Source organism: Oryctolagus cuniculus, chromosome 1 (assembly GCF_964237555.1).
Source record: "Oryctolagus cuniculus chromosome 1, mOryCun1.1, whole genome shotgun sequence".
In the NCBI taxonomy this organism is placed as follows: domain Eukaryota; kingdom Metazoa; phylum Chordata; class Mammalia; order Lagomorpha; family Leporidae; genus Oryctolagus; species Oryctolagus cuniculus.
In genome coordinates this window covers 54014259-54030476 of record NC_091432.1, presented here as the reverse complement: position 1 = coordinate 54030476, position 16218 = coordinate 54014259, and the positions used below count along the sequence as shown (strand labels likewise).

At 55.0% G+C, this 16218-nt stretch overlaps 1 protein-coding gene across 14 annotated transcripts in view; it reads left to right on the top strand.

Moving 5' to 3' along the window:
- MICAL2 (microtubule associated monooxygenase, calponin and LIM domain containing 2) overlaps positions 1-16218 on the top strand; it is a 226177-nt gene that overhangs the window by 94087 nt on the left and 115872 nt on the right. For all 14 annotated transcript variants that reach the window (XR_007911288.2, XM_070073245.1, XM_070073243.1 and 11 more), the window contains exons 7-15: positions 369-524; positions 4170-4270; positions 8256-8513; positions 10035-10150; positions 10897-11023; positions 11641-11731; positions 12772-12919; positions 14101-14300; positions 14673-14779. Coding sequence is in view for 13 of the 14 variants with exons in the window: in XM_070073245.1 (XP_069929346.1) it covers positions 369-524; positions 4170-4270; positions 8256-8513; positions 10035-10150; positions 10897-11023; positions 11641-11731; positions 12772-12919; positions 14101-14300; positions 14673-14779 (1304 nt within the window). In the remaining variant the exon portion in view is untranslated. The remainder of the gene's footprint in view (positions 1-368; positions 525-4169; positions 4271-8255; positions 8514-10034; positions 10151-10896; positions 11024-11640; positions 11732-12771; positions 12920-14100; positions 14301-14672; positions 14780-16218) is intronic.

Genomic DNA, 16218 nt, shown 5'->3' with positions numbered 1-16218 from the left:
TGTTAGTTAAGCACTTTTCATCACATACATTCCAAGTGCACATGGGCCTCTCAAAAGTGTGTCTGGTACAGTGCCAAGTTCATCTTTAAAAAGACAAGCTTTATGATTGCCTGCTATAGTTGATGTTAGCCTTTCATTTCTCAAAAGCCTAAAGGGAGTGTTGGTCCTACAGCCTTGAGAAAAGGACAAAGTCCTATTGACTCAAACTCCAGCCTTTCCCCTGCTCCTGTTCCTTGGCTACCCAGAACCCTGGTTTTGAGTGCCTGGGGCATCTGAACATGGGCATCTCAGTGGGTTTATTTGGGGGGGGGGTCCGTTTTCACACCAACCCAGAAGCAAGACCCACTTTTCCCTCTCTCCTTGTGCAGGATTCAGAAGGAAAGAATTCCGTGGGAAGCTGGCCATCGCGATCACCGCCAACTTCATCAACAGAAACAGCACAGCGGAGGCCAAGGTGGAGGAGATCAGTGGCGTGGCTTTCATCTTCAACCAGAAGTTTTTTCAGGACCTTAAAGAAGAAACAGGTGGGCCCTTCCCCTTTCTCCACTGGCCACAAACTCTGAAGGGTTCAGAGAGAGGCAAGCTGGCCTCTGGGGCTCTGGGCACTTTGTCCAGGGAGCAGCAGAGACCCCTCCTTCAGTCCACAGGCAGGTTCCTACAAGGATAAGGGGAACTTTCTTGGTGGAAAAAATTAGATAAGATGTGTTTCCTTGCTGGGCATTTACTGAGTGCCTGTGATATGCAGGTACTCAGGTGGTGGGGTGTAAAGTTGAGGTTGTCATGCTCCCCCTGCAATGGGCCCCTGCCCCAGGGGTTGGTTGGGAGATTCAGGAGCACTCTGAGGAAGGAAGCAGCAGACTGTGGGTGATATCTGGAGGCCTCGGTGTCTCTGTGCAGTACTGCCCTTCTCCTGGAGGGCCATCTGGGGACGCCCACTCACTGGCATCATGCGTTACCCAGTCATGGGCCTGGAGCACAGAATGCATGGGCGCCCTCACTCAGCAAGTATCTGTGCCGAGTACCATCCTAGGGCCTGTGACGGAGCAGTGAGCAAAACACAGTGATGCTCTCTTGGAGCTATGGTCCTTGTGGGTCGATGGTCAACAAGCAAGAAAAACACCCAGTGTGTGGTGATAGAGGATGATGAGGGCGGTGGAGCTAAACAAAACAGGGTGAGGGGGAAGAGAGGGATGAGTCACCCCTTGCCAAGTAAATTCCAAATCTCTGCCCTTTCTTCTTAACCTGACTTCTCTATATGTATCCTGAAAAACAAAACCGTGTTAATGCAATCTTTATACTGAAAATAAATTGCCCCTGGATGACCGCCCAGCTCAGGAATCATCTCTGTCATGCTGTGTTCCTTTTCAGCGGTTCTCCCCGGCCCGTGTACTCCTTACATTGTTCTGGCTCTAATCTTAGTGTCCCTACTCTTGATTGCTCTGCTTTTCCCATTCAGCAACACATTTGCAATTTTTAAAAAAGATTTATTTATTTATTTGAAAGGCAGAGTTACATAGAGAGAAGGAAAGACAGAAATTTTTCATCTGCTGGTTCACTCCCCAAATGGCCGCAATGGCTAGGGCAGGGCCAGGCCAGAGCCAGGAGCTTCATCTGGGTCGCCCATGTGGGTGGCAGTGGTTAAGTCACTTGGGCCATTCTCTGCTGTCTTCCCAGGCACATCAGCAGGGAGCAGGATGGGAAGTAGAGCGGCCAGGACACAAACTGGCACCCGCATGGGATGCCAGCATTGCAGGTGGTGGTTTACTCACTGCGCCAGAACGCTGGCCCCTGATCCACCTGATGGTCAGCCCTGCGGGCTGCAGATCACTCCATAATGTAGATGTGTGGTCCATGCCTAAAGCATTTGAACCAGGGATTGGCAAACCATGGCTGGCTGCGTGTTACTGTGTTGTGTCTAAGCTAAACATCATTTTATAATTTTAAGAGAAGAAATAAAATAGAACAATTTGTGATATGTATGACTTCTGTGAAATTCAAATGTCCAGGCCCCCTTTTTTTATTTATTTATGGAAATAAAGTCTGGTTTGAGGGGGTGGTGCTGTGGCGTAGCAGGTAAAGCTGCCACCTGCAATGCTGGCATCCCATATGGGCGCCTGTTTTGAGTCCTGGCTGCCCCACTTCCGATCCAGCTCTCTGCTATGACCTAAGAAAGTAGTAGAAGATGACCCAAGTGCTTGGGCCCCCTGCCACCCATGTGGGAGACCTGGAAGAAGCTCCTGGCTTCAGAAAAGCACAGCTCTGACTATTGCAGCCATTTAGGGGGTGAACCAGTGGATGGGAGGCCTCTCTTTCTCTGCCTCTGCCTCTCTGTAACTCTGCCTTTAAAAAAACAAAACAAAACAAAAAAAAAACGTGGTTTGACACAGCCGTGCCCATGCATTTCCATCGTGGCCCATGGCATCTCCCACTGTGAGCTGTGAGCAGTTGTAAGAGGCCATATGACCCACAGGCCAGGCACGTTTACTCGCTGGCACTTTCCAGCAGGCATCTTGCACACTCTGGTTCAGACCTTCCCTTTATTTGCTGTGCCAGACCCAAACGTTGCTGTTGAACCCTTTCCTGAAGATCATTTTCTTGGAGCCAGACCGTGCCTCCTGCCGCCCACTCCACGACCCATTGCATTATTTTCCAGCACCATTGCATTATTTTCTTAAGCGTTTTGATATTTCCTTTGAGCATATTATGTCCTTTTGAATGATTTAAGAATTCCCCAGCCCTTCCTTCCCCTCAGAACCCAAGAAAATAAACACTTAAACCACCAAGTGGAAGTTAGACAGGCCGTTGACAGTGCTTTTCCAAACGTTCCAGCGAGCTTCCTTTACACTTTGCTGTGGTTGTCACCGTGGGCCATGGTCTCACAGCAGTGTCCTCACACAGCGACAATGATGGATTTCCTTTGGTTCTCTCGGGGCCCTCTGCCCTGCGGCTGTTTCCTATTTGACTGTAATAAAGAGGTTCCTATGGTTACCTGGCACACCTTGTGCTGAGCGCCCCTGGGTCATCGTGTGCCTGTCCCTTTATTTCCTTTCCAACAAGCTGCACCAGTGGCTCTCGCACTTGAGTGTTCACCAGAATCACCTTGAGAGTTTCTTAAGACACGGATAGCCGGCGCCGTGGCTCACTAGGCTAATCCTCTGCCTTGCGGCGCCGGCACCCCAGGTTCTAGTCCCGGGCGGGGTGCCGGATTCTGTCCCAGTTGCCCCTCTTCCAGGTCAGCTCTCTGCTGTGGCCCGGGAGTGCAGTGGAGGATGGCCCAAGTGCTTGGGCCCTGCACCCCATGGGAGACCAGGAGAAGCATCTGGCTCCTGCCATCGGATCAGCGCAGTGCGCCGGCCGCAACGGCAAAAGAAGACCTTTCTCTCTTTCTCTCTCTCACTTTCCACTCTGCCAGTAAAAAAAAAAAAAAAAGACACGGAGTGCTGGTGTGGCCCCAGAGCTCCGGCTTCCTTCGGGCTGATCTGGCCCCGATCACTTGCATTTCTTCCAAGTTCTCAGGTGCTGGTGCTGCTGGTCCAGGACCACCATCTGAGAACCACTGGACCAAGCTGCAATCTCACAGCACAGTTATCGGTGCAGAACCCCGGTCTGTAGGGTGTTTAGCAGTTAACGGGAAGTGCAAAAAGATACAACCCAGCCGTCTACACTGAGGTGTTCCTCCCACTGCAGCTGGGCAGAGAATGCAAGAGACATTCCTTGGTGTAGTCTTTGGAGAATTCCCATATCCATATGCCACTCTGGCCGCATGGGGGGCATGGAGCCAGATGGGGCGGCGGTGGGGGGAGGCCACAGACAGCCAGACAGGCACGGCACTTGGAGCCAGAAAGGCTTGGGTTCAATTCCCGACTGTGCCATTGCTTAGGTCCCATGGCCATGACCAGCAACACAGCCACCTCTCCTGGCTGGCACCCCTACAGACATTGCATGTTTTCAATGCTACCGCGGGACTCTAAGCAAGCTGCCTTGGTGTGGGTAACTTCTGGCCTCTGTTTTCCCTTTTCCAACCTTGTATGTGTTCAAAGCATGTCTCAGCTGTATCATGTGAGCATTCTGCAGCTCAGTCCTGGGCCCTGTGAGGAGGCATGGTACTGTCCCCGCACACAGTTGGCACTGAGGGTGTAGGTCTGAGCCATGACTGTGTCTCCTTGCAGGGATCGATCTTGAGAACATTGTTTACTACAAGGACTGCACCCACTACTTCGTCATGACCGCCAAAAAGCAGAGCCTGATTGACAAAGGGGTCATCATTAAGGTATGTCCCTCTTGGCTGGGCCTCGCCACCATGTTTGTCTTTGTGACCTGGGTTGGCAGTGGCAGCAGGTACAGAAGCAAAGCGTTGTCCTACCAGGAGCTGAGTAAGGGCAGGGCCTCTTCCTTCCACCTTCCCCTCTCTCAGTGTCGCACGACGGCTGGGCAAAGAGGTTGCCCCAGCACACACGGAGATGTTTCTGCAGACACGTGCGTGGCTTCAGGGGGCCTCTAGCCAGGTGTTGGTGTGGATCATCATTCAGCCCTGCCCCGTCTCTGGGAGGCTACACATCATATGGAGGCAGAGGAGGGCTCCTCGTCCTGGGGGCACGTGGAGCTGCCTCTGTTTGTTCATGGCGCGCTGTGGCCGCTCGTCATGGTGGAGGAAAGCTCACCACTGGTGCAGCCGGAGAGACTCGAGCCTGCCACAAACGAAGCCGGGTCCCGGACAGGCTGTTTATGCTCTCGGAACCTAGCCTTCTCGTCTACAAAGCAGTGATCATGGTTTCTGTCAGAAGGGGCTCTGGAGAGGAGCGAATAAAGGCATCTGCATGTCCAGCGCCCGGTGGGGGTGAGGGTTCTAGCTTCCCTCTCTAACTCTTGGCCTTGTTTGGACACTGGCTTTTATGTCCTGCTGGCTTCCTGGCCTCTTCGCTCCTAAACAGAGAGCATGGTAGGAAGGAAGAAGCCCACAGGGAGGAGGCCCTGGGGCTGGAAGCATCTTTGGTCAGAGTCTCTGCCTGTCCACTGTTCCTGCCACCGCCACCAGCACTGTGTCCTCAAGATAAGGATCCCGCGGTCCTGGCCAGCCCGCTCTCTGGTGCCAGCCTGGAGCCCAGGCCAGGCGGTGGCCATTTGTTGCTGCTTGTCAGAGAAGAATGCGCCCGTCTCCTCGCTGGCTTGTGCTGGCAGCTGGCCGGGCGGCATTAGTAACCCAACCCTCCCGAGGGCCTCCCGTGCAGCGCTCGGGGCTTTGCTGAGAGCTTGTGTTGTGGATGGAGGCTGTGAACGGGTGCTGGGAGGCAGAGCAGGCTGGGCACACTGGCAGATGTGAGGGCGCTGGGCTTCCACGTCGCGTGCCCGCTGTGGACTGCTCAGGCCAGGGCGGGCAGTGTCCCCTTCACTGTCTTCCCTCTGCCCCACAGGCGTCCCTCCTGGAAGTTGTAGCTGACCGAGGCAGTGCAGGGCCACTCGGGTGCAGGGGCAGTGGGCAGCCTGGCAGAGAAGGGATGGGCGGTCAGGCAGAGTTTGACTTGGGTCCTGTGTTTCAACGGCCGAGTACTCCAGCCTCCTGGGATGCCAGGGTCACCTTCAGGTCATCCCAGGCCTGTGTGCAGGCAGTGCTCTGTGGCTCATGGCGCCTCGATTCCTTGGCAGTCATCAGAGCCCCTCCACACTCGCGTGCCGTCTCGCTCATGGCAGTGCTGGGTGAGTGACTCACTTGCTCCAGCAGGGCTGTGGACAGCCGGGAGCAGGCCCCTGGTCCCTGGCCCCTGGTCATACTCGCCGAGGCCTTGCCATCTCTCTCAGAGGATCCCACAGCATGGTGAGCTGCTGCTTAAGGCCCTCAAGAGACAAGGAACCCTCGTCCAAACACCTGAGTCCAGAGGCTGGACGTAGGTCTGGAGGCCACGTAAATCAGAAGCTGTGACCCAAGCATCCAGGCGTCCAGCTGAGCTCCGTAGCATTCACCCGGCTCCTGTTCCCAGAGCCACTTCATTGACATTCCTCTCTTGGTCCCCTGAGGAACGGCAAGTCCTCTCGGGACGTGGGCCAGTGTCTTCCTACAGGCACACAGAAAGTCAGTGAATGTTTGGTGAATGACTGACTGACCTCAGGACCACAGGCATCCCTTGAATGCCTGCCTGCCCTTCTGTTCCAGCTACTCACATTCAGGTCCAGCCAGAGGTCTGCTTACTCTCTGTCAGTTCCCCGGCCTCTTGCCTGGGACGTGAGCAACAGGTGTTGTCTTCATTGTGTAGCGTCCATATTCACTGCTCCTGCGGCGTGTGCTGAAGAGCATGCGTGTGTGTGTGAGTGTGTTGTGAGCGTATGTGTGTGTGTGAACATGTGTGTAAATGTGTGTGAGTGTGTCTGGGTATGTGAGTATGTGTGTGAGCCTGTGTGTAAGTGTGTGTGAGAGCGTGTCTGGGTGTGTGAGTATGTGAGTGTGTGTGTAAGTGGGTGTGAGCATATGTGTAAGTGTGTGAGCCTGTGTGTAAGTGTGTGTGTGAATGTGTATGTGTGTGTGAGGGTGTCTGGGTGTGTGAGCATGTGAGTGTGTGTCTGAGCGTGTGTGTAAGTGGGTGTGAGCATATGTGTAAGTGTGTGAGCCTGTGTGTAAGTGTGTGTGAGCATGTCTGAATGTGTGAGCATGTGAGCGTGCGTCTAAGCATGTGTGTGTGTAAACGTGTGTGTGAGCGTGTCTGGGTGTGTGAGCATGTGAGTGTGAGTGTGAGCGTGTGTGTGTGAGCGTGTCTGGGTGTGTGAGCATGTGAGTGTGTGTATAAGTGGGTGTGAGCGTGTGTATAAGTGTGTGTGTGTGAGCGTGTCTGGGTGTAGGAGCATCCAAGTGTGTGTCTGAGCGGGTGTGGCCCTTCCCTCTCTCTATTCACTCTTTCCCAGAGGGCAGGTGGCTACAAAGACACCTGTCAGAAAGGAAACCAGATGACAGGAACTCCCTCCCGACGCCAGCACCTGAAGGGGCTCTTGGGCCGATGCCGAGCGCGGTTTGTGGGGTGCGGTTTGGCTGTGGAAATGTGAGCATTTTCAGAGCAGGGCGTTTGAGATCATGGCTACGCAGAACACCCCGGCAGGAGGCCCGGCGCTGTGAAGGGGCCTTGACTTCCCAGACTTTGGTCAGCGCTCTTGCCGGTGCCTCCCTGGGTGCAGGTTGTGCTTCCCAGTGCTGCACTGGACACCTTCATGAATGACGGGGGACAGGAGCCCCTGTCCGTGGGCTCTGCTGTGTCCCAGGCAGGAGCCGGGGCTCTCCCGTGTGTGCACAACCCCACTCATCCTCACGTGGCTCTCTGAAGTGGGCTTGTTGTTCCCACTTGACAGATGGAAACACTGCAGACTCCGAAAGTGAAGTGGCAGGGCCGAATCTGTATTTAGGCCCAGCAGGGGTGGAATTTGACCCACGGCGCTCATCAGACCTGAAGCCTGTGTTCATCCAGGGTCATGTCCTTTGCTGTGACTTTGAGAAGGGCGGCCTTTTAGTTTCTCTTGCCAACGGTGATCGGGTCAGACTCTGGAACTCTCCAAACGTCCCTGGCTTCCTCAGTGGCTCATCTCAAGATAATTTCCTTGTCTTCCAAGCTCAGGGTTCTCCACCGCCCAGCAGGAAAGCGAGCAGTGAACGCTAAGAACAAAGCCGATCCCTGAGCAGCTCTCCGCCTGCTGACAGCTGGGGAGAAAGCCCGGGAGTTCGCATGAGCACCGTGTTTTTCCTGGTCCTGCTGCACACAGCCTATCTGGACCTCATTAGCTTGGCTTAGTCCCTTTTAAAATCGCACTTAACGACTCGTGCCTTCGTTTTTGAATCGCGTTATCAGGAGTCCCAGCCGTGGGAAATGCGCCTGCACAACCGTTATCAAGTACACAGTCCGTTGCCACTCCGAGTGCTCGCTGTTGGAATTCCTACGTGAGACCAATCTTTTCGGGTTTAGTGCCAGGAAAAAAACCGCCTCCCCTGGGGACTCGCTGTGCTTCCTTCTTTCTGATAAGGGAAGCCTGAAACTTATCCCACTTCCCTGTCGCCTTGGATGCCAGGAAGCTCAACGCCAGAGCCGATGCGTAATCTCAACAGTGTTCACCCTCATAGCTGGCTCATGCTTCTCCTCCGTAATCCCTGGGCCCTGGTTTTCTATTTCTGTGTTGACTAGCCACGCTGGGTAGACCCATTCCAAGTCCTTGCGCCAAGGGGTGGGTATGAATTCGAGCCCCTTAAAGGAGCAGGTCACTGTACTGTGTCTCGGTCTCCCCAGGACTACGTGGACACAGAGATGCTGCTGTGTGCAGAGAACGTGAACCAGGACAACCTGCTGTCCTACGCCCGGGAAGCCGCGGACTTCGCTACCAACTACCAGCTACCATCCTTAGACTTCGCCATGAACCACTACGGGCAGCCTGACGTTGCCATGTTTGACTTCACCTCCATGTATGCTTCGGAGAACGCGGCCCTGGTGCGCGAGCGCCAGGCACACCAGCTCCTCGTGGCCCTCGTGGGCGACAGCTTGCTTGAGGTATCAGCCATGTGTCTGGAGCCCCCTTGTTCCTGCGAGAGAGATCCCTGCGTGTGTGCAGGGGCACACAGGCCGGGGCAGGACGGGCTCTCAATCGGTTGGCACGACTCTGGCCCTGGAGCCCACCCGCCTGCCTGCCTGCCTGCCCTTTCATGGCATCCGGGGGCAGCTGCCTACCTGCGTGCAGATGGGAGAGCTTTCTCTTCCGCCTCTGGGTTTTCCTGCACTACTGTCTTTGGTGCAGTACAGAATCAGACAGTCCTGGTCTACATCTGGTCAGAGAGGCCCTGAGCAGGGGCCACTTGGCAACCTTTCACTATGGAGAGCTGCACAGACTGCAGTAGACTCCTGTGGGCCCCAGAGTCCACCTTCCGTGAATGACCTTCCTGCTCAAGATTTTTCCCAGAAAATCCGCAAGCACAAAGAGCTTTAGATTCCATGAATACTTTCAGGAAGGATAAATTTTTTATCTTTAATGGAAGCACTGACCAAAAAAACGTTTATGGATTTATCCCGAGTCATATTCCAGACCGTGTTTCGGCTGTTCCTGGGACGGAGTGGTTGGTGCTTAGCTTGGTAGAGTGGGTCCCTGCTGACCATGGTGCACGGCCTCCTGGGTGGATCCATGGGCGAGCAGTCAGCACCGCCTGCTTCTGTCCCGGGCTCCCTCCTGGCGTTCCCTCTGCCTGCGCTCTTCCTGTGCTCTGCACTGTCCACACCCGCTGAGCTGTTCTTCCATCAGACTCTGGCAGGGTGCAGCCACCAAGCCTTTACCCAGGTTATTCCTCAATGCATCACAGCAGAATCCCATCCATTGTTTAAAGTCAGCATCAGGGCAGGCGGTTAGCTCAGCAGTTAAGACACAGTTCAGACGCCTACATCCCATATCAGAATACCCAATTTCAACTTCTGGCTTCAGCTACTGACTCCAGCTTCCTGCTAATGCAGACCCTGGGAGGCAATAGGTAATGGGTCAAGTAGTTGAGTCCCTGCCACCCACTTGGGAGATCTGGATTGAGTTCCCAGGTCCTGGCCTCAGCCAAGCCCCAGCTGTTGTAGGCATCTGAGAGGTAAACCAGTAGATGGGAGACCTCTCTCTCTCTCTTCCTTTTCTCCCTCTCCCTCTCTCCTCCTCTCTCTCTCCCCCTTCCTCCCTCTCTGCCCCTCACATTATTTAATTAAGTAAGTAAAAAATATGAAATACAATTGATGTAAATGCATCTCTTCATCGACGTGTTCCCTGGTTCCCATCTTACTCTCACAAAATGGGACTGGGCTTGGCCTCCTCTGAGTCCTCAAACAGTCTTGCTGTGCCTGTGTCACAGCCCTTTGCATCTGGCTTCATGCTTCAACCATTTGTGACTGTGGCCCGTCCTTGCAGGCAGCAAGAACCCTGCCCTGTTGCCTCCTTAAACCCCTCTGCCTTGCAAGAGGCTAGAAATCAGAGAGAGCTGGGTAGGACGGGATAAGGCGCTAGGAGTCGTTAGTGTCAACAGGGATTTTGCGTGTTTTTCCTTGCAGCCATTCTGGCCCATGGGCACCGGCTGTGCTCGCGGCTTCCTGGCGGCCTTTGACACAGCGTGGATGGTGAAGGGTTGGGACCAGGGTACCCCAGCCCTGGAGCTGCTGGCTGAGAGGTGAGTGTTGATGGCAGTGCTCCCAGCAGGGGCAGAGCAGGAGAGGGGCAAGGCCAGCCACCCCGTCAGACTGTCCCTGTCTCATCTGCTGTCCCTGAGTTGACCATCAGGGGCCCCAAGGACACTTCCTCTATCCTGACCTCCTTCAGGGACTTACTTCTTCTGCCACCCAGGGTCCTGGAACTAAAGGGAAGCCTTCCCCTGGGGTGGCCCTGACGTCGGGGCCTCCTAGCCCTGCTCCTTTACCCAAGAGCCAGCCAGGCATCTTTAGAGGGGTCTTTCAGGGCATTGTGGGGTGTCCTGCCTTGGCTGCACTGCTGAGATCCTGGGCTTCTTCCCAGGCCCCTGTTGTCGGCCATGTGGCCATGTCAGCTGCTGGACTACCAGAAGCCAAGGCTGGCCGGTGGAGCAGGGCCCCTGGTGGTCATGGGAGCCAGGCCACGGGAGGCAGCGTGGCTGAGTGGTGGTTATAGCCAGACCACAGGCCATCGTGCTGCCAGTTCTACGTCCCTACCTTCTGCCCAGGGAATGGGCTGGTGTCCCTGCCGCCTGGCCACCCCTTTCTCTGGGCCTCTGTGACCTTCCCTCCACTCTGCAGAGCTCAGGAACCACAAATGCCAGGCATTTCAGGGCAGGGCTGTGCACACACACCCAAGAAACCCTTGAAGCGGGGCCTGGGGGAGGAAGGGGGCGGGTTGGGAAGTGACTGGAGCAGATCCTGAGCTCTGGGCTCTGCCTCTCTGCAGAGAAAGTCTATACCGGCTGCTACCTCAAACCACCCCAGAGAACATCAACAAGAACTTCGAGCAGTACACCTTGGACCCAGGGACGCGCTACCCAAACCTCAACTCGAATTGCGTCAGACCCCATCAGGTAAGGCCGTCCCCATGGCCCCACTGGGGTCTCTCTGCATTAAGCCAAGGGGAGGAGAGGCTCACACGAAACACTGGCACGTTCCCAGGGTACCAACACCTGTTGGCCTAAGGGAGGGACCAGGGCTTCTCCTGGGAGGACCCAGGAACACATAGAGTGAGCGTTCTTTCTAGGCCACAGGAGGGGGCCAGAACACTTAGAGATGATAGATAGATAGATAGATAGAAAGATAGACAGACAGACAGACAGATAGACATATATAAGTATGTATACGCAGTCTCATGTGCATATTCCTGAGTGCATATATTTGCATGTTAATTTGCTACTATGCGTATGCATTGCCAATCCTACTTTTCTCAATCCTCTTGGCCCAGTATCCTCTCTCTGTACCATCTTTGGTCCTGGAGTCCATTTCTACATACACATAGCCTTCAATCGAAAGAACAGTGTGTGTTACTGCACACTGGGGCAGATCATCAAGACCTATGCCTGCAGGAGTCGGGTCACGCAGGTTTCCTTGCCAAAGGTCACGCTGGCTAGCAATGGAGGAAAATGCAGAGGCCCTGAGACTAGGGTTCGGGACAGTGGGCAGATGGTGTGGTCTTCCTTGTCCACAGGTGAAGCATTTGTTCATCACTAAGGAGCTGGACCGCTACCCTCTTGAGAGACTGGGCTCAGTGCGGAGAACTGTGGGCCTCTCCAGGCGGGGTAAGTGACCCTCCTGGGACCCTGGCCAGCTCGCTCGGTGGCCATGGTAACCTGCTCTGCAGGCAGCCTGGCTCTGCCCTGGTTACCTGTGTGACCTCCTCTTGGAACTTCCGTTTCCACATCTCCTAAGTCCATAGGAATATTGCCAGGAGTAAAGGGACTTGGACGTGGGATGCTTAGCACAATAGTGCTAAGCTATTGAGACCTGTGGTGCTGGCGTCGGAACTGGATTTTATTGCTGTGGCTTCCAGCGCAGGGGCCTTGTCTCCCCGACTACAAGAGGAGCTCCAAGTGCTCTCCTCTCCTTGACTCTTGGGGCCCAGCACAGCCCCAGACACAGGGCTGCTGCCCACGGTGGTGGGGGAAGCAGCAGTTCAGGGAGCAGCTCCTCCCAGCACCCAGCTCCTCCCAGCCACGCCCCTGCCTGCAGATCCCTCTGGCTCCCTTTGCCTGTCCAGACCGTGCCTCCTCCCCTCCCCGCACACACCACGTGCCCCGCTGCTGTCACTCTCCATGTACTGTAACGAACCCTTCTCCTGTTACAGACAGGGCAGCTTTTCCAGAGTCTTTGCCACTGCACAGTCCTTTGTGCCTTCCCGGAAGGCCGTCTTCTGTTGGATGAATTCCTAGACATTCTTCAGAGCCTGCTGAAAGGCACCTGCCCGCGATGCTTTCTTTGCAAACTCGGGTCACATCTGCTCCGTGCACCCTGTTTCTCCTTCCACTGCAGCCCCATGTCCCCATCACCTGCTTCCACCTCTCTTCCCCTCTAGTTGAGCATGCTGTGGGCAAGGGCTGTGTCCCTAGCCTCGAACCTGGAGCCTGCCCACGGTGGGTCTTAGGGATTCGGCAGGAGGAGAGCCTGCTTCCTGTCCCGGGGTCCTGGGTCTTGACAGAGGCTGTACCCACACCTCGTACCCTCTGCCCTGGCCCCTTGCCTGGATGCAGCTCCTCCTGGTTCCTAGCCCTGGTAGCAATGGGTGGGGCTGCCCAGAGCAGACTCCCTGGGCATCCCACAAGGCTTCCCTTCCTTCCTGCAGAGTCAGACATCCGCCCCAGCAAGCTCTTAACCTGGTGCCAGCAACAGACCGAGGGCTACCAGCACGTCAATGTCACCGACCTGACCACATCCTGGCGCAGCGGCCTGGCGCTGTGTGCCATCATCCACCGCTTCCGGCCGGAGCTGATGTGAGTCTGGAGCCGGACTGGACCAGGGCTGTTCTGCCAGGTGCTGAGCCTTCACGGCTTGGTTCAGTGCTTCCTTTGTGTGGTTTCAGTCCGGGTTGTTCCCAGTTGTGTCCCTTTCCCTCTCCACTGGCTGCCCTGTCCACAGCAGGTTTGATCTGTGTTCTTTATGTGGGAGTTTACAAATGGGCTCAAGCTGAGTGATCTGCCACCCCCGCTTCTGCTGCTGTGCTGTGGAAATTTGAGCATTCATACCTTGCTGTTCTACTCTCAAAAGAGGAAGTCGGGCAAGACCTAATTCTGGGCACCAATGAGAAGGGTTCCAATCAAAAGAATCAGGCTTGCGGGGTCAGCTTTTTGGTGCATGCAGCAGGTTAAGCCCCTGTCTGTAACTGGCATCCCATAGGAGCACCCATTCTAGTCCAAGCTCCTCCTCTGCTGATCCAGCTCCCTGCTGATGCACCTGGGAAAGCAGTGGATGATGACCCAAGTACTTGGGCCCCTGGCCCCCATGTGGGAGACCTGGATGAAGATCCTAGCTCCTGGCTTCAGCCTGGCCCAGCCCCGGCTATTGCAGCCTTTTGGGGAGTGAGCCAGTGGATGGGAAATCTCTCTCTCCTCCCCATAACTCCACCTTTCAAACAAATAAATACATTGAGACCCAGACCCATTAATTGTGTGCCAGTGGGCATCCATGTAGCCTGTGTGAGTGTCAGATGCTTCATCTGTAAACTGAGAATGGTGGCAGGGTCCTGGGAAGATCAGATGAGACAGCCTCATGTCCACGTGCAAATCCACCCAACAGGGCTGATAGGACACCTGCTGAGGGCCACCAGCCGGTCCTTGTAGGAAGTGAGGGTGCTGTGGGAAGGAGAGGGGACTCCCCCTTTCTGCTCTGTGGGGCAGTAACTCGATTCTCTTAGAAGAATCCCATATTCCTTTGTAAGTCAAAGAGAAAGCCATGTAAGGGAACGACTGAAAAGCAGAGTAGCTCATATATCTTCCAGAGAGGCTTACATGATATTGTGACAATTTCAGTGTCAGTGTCACAGCCCACGTGGATCTGGGCCCTCCCTGAGTGAAGGTGGGGTTTAGGTCTTCCAGGACCAGGGCAGGGCACCTTGTGGGCTCTCCTTGAGCTCACCCACCTCCCCCTGAACCCTCACTGTGTTCTGATGCTGCAGCAACTTCGACTCCTTGAACGAAGACGACGCAGTGGAGAACAACCAGCTGGCATTTGATGTGGCCGAGCGCGAGTTTGGGTTCCCTCCGGTGACCACGGGCAAGGAGATGGCCTCGGCCCAAGTGCCCGACAAGCTCAGCATGGTCATGTACCTCTCCAAGTTCTACGAGCTCTTCCGGGGCGCCCCACTGAGGCCCGTGGGTAAGCAAAAGCAGTCGCTCTCCACCCTGGGAGCCCTCTCTGTTCCCGTGCCTGCTTCTGGCTGCTCCAGCCTTGAGTGTTCTGGGACAGACCTGAGCCTTCCCTTTGACTCGGAGGGCAAAGAGGGGTGGCACAGTGTGTGACTGGCTGTGGTTGTGGGTGGAGGGTCCGTGTGGGGCTCCCCTGCGCCATTACAGGGAGGTCAGAGTCAGGACTGCATCAAGTGGCCAACAAAGGCCACGTGCCTCTTCCAGTCTAGGGAAGGAATTAATTATTTCAGAGGGACTTTGTTACGACGGTGCTCCCTGGCTAGACGACCCCTCCAGGGCCTGGGGAATCCAGACCTCAGTTTCACTTCTCTTTCCCCGACAGATTCTTGGCGCAAAAACTACGGAGAGAATGCCGACTTCAGCTTGGCCAAGTCCTCCATTCCTAATAACTATCTCAACCTCACGCTTCCAAGGAAGCGGACGCCGCGGGTAAGTCTCCGCCTGGTTCTGTTTTGCTTCTCGTTTTGCCCACGTGGATAGGGTCAAAGGGCAGGAGACTCCCGCACTCAGTCTGTGTGCAGCGGTGACAACTCCAGGTCGGGCGCTGGCAGAAGATGCATGTAGAGGTGGGTTTGGTAGCAGGGGATTTCTGGACGCTCTCCCTGACCCCGAACCACTGGTATGGGAAGGGTGCGGGAGAGTGCTGAGTGTGTGCGCATGCGCTAGGGGGTGGTTATCCGCGTGAAGCCGCTGGCGCTGCCTCTAAGGGTTGGGGAGGGGGTGACTCCTCCCTCTAAGGAGCCATTTGGAGTGGGAGCACAGTGACCAAGGTGTGTGGTGCTGAAGTCCCATTTACACGTCTGCCTCGTGAATCTGTGTTCATTCACTTGTTCGACAAAGGCTTAGGGCCAGCACAAATATCTGTGTGCCGACCTCGCAGCTATAGTTTTTTGTTTGCTCTTGATGGGGGCGGGGGGAGCACATGCAGAAGTGAGTCACATGCGGACCTTGCCTTTGGGGAGCTCTGAGTCTAATAAACAGGTTCCCCAGATCAACAGGAATGCCTAGCGGTTCTGTTTGTTAAGTGCCTAAGTCCACTTAGCAGGAGGATTTTGCAAGGGACCTGACAGACTTCACCCTATGTTCCTGGAAAAAGTAAAACATCCTGCAAGTCCTCTGAGAATTCACTACCGTGTCACAAGCACTTTGGTTCACACTTTGGGAATTAAAAGCCTAATCAACAATTAGAATTTTACTTGAATGACAGGTGCCTAACAGGCAGTATGAGACAAGCTTTCTTCATTTTTTTTTTTTTTTAAAGATTTCTTTGTTTGAAAGGCAGAATCACACAGAGAGAGGGAGAGACGGAGAGAGATCTTCCCTCTGCTGGTTTACTCCCCAGATAGCCACATTTGGCTAGGCTAGGCTGAAGCCAGGAGCCTGGAACTCCATCCAGGTCGCCCACAGGGGTGGCAGGGAGCATCTCATACCATCTGCTGCTGCTTTCCCAGCAGGGAGCTGATTCAGAAGTGTAGCAGCCAGGACTCCAAGTGTCACCCATATGGAATGCCGGGCTCCCAGTGGAGGCTTAACTCGCTGCACCACGATGCCAGCCCCCATGTGCTCATTTTACAAATACAAATAGAGGCTCAGGGGGCTGGGTGCCCAAGGTCACGATGGCTTAGTGGTGCTTCATGGACTCGACCCTACACTGGGCCACCCTGCCACTCATTACAGCTCATTCATTACGAGGCGCTTAGTGTGTCTCTGGTGACAGGGCATGCAGACATGACGTGAGGCTTCATCCTAGAGTCTCATGGCCAAGATAAGATACTGGTAAGCCAGAGAGAGGGCTCGAACCAAGGTCACAGCCTACGGGAATGAGCGAATGGAAGGGGCTGGCCAAGGCAGAGCAGCCCCACAAGCAA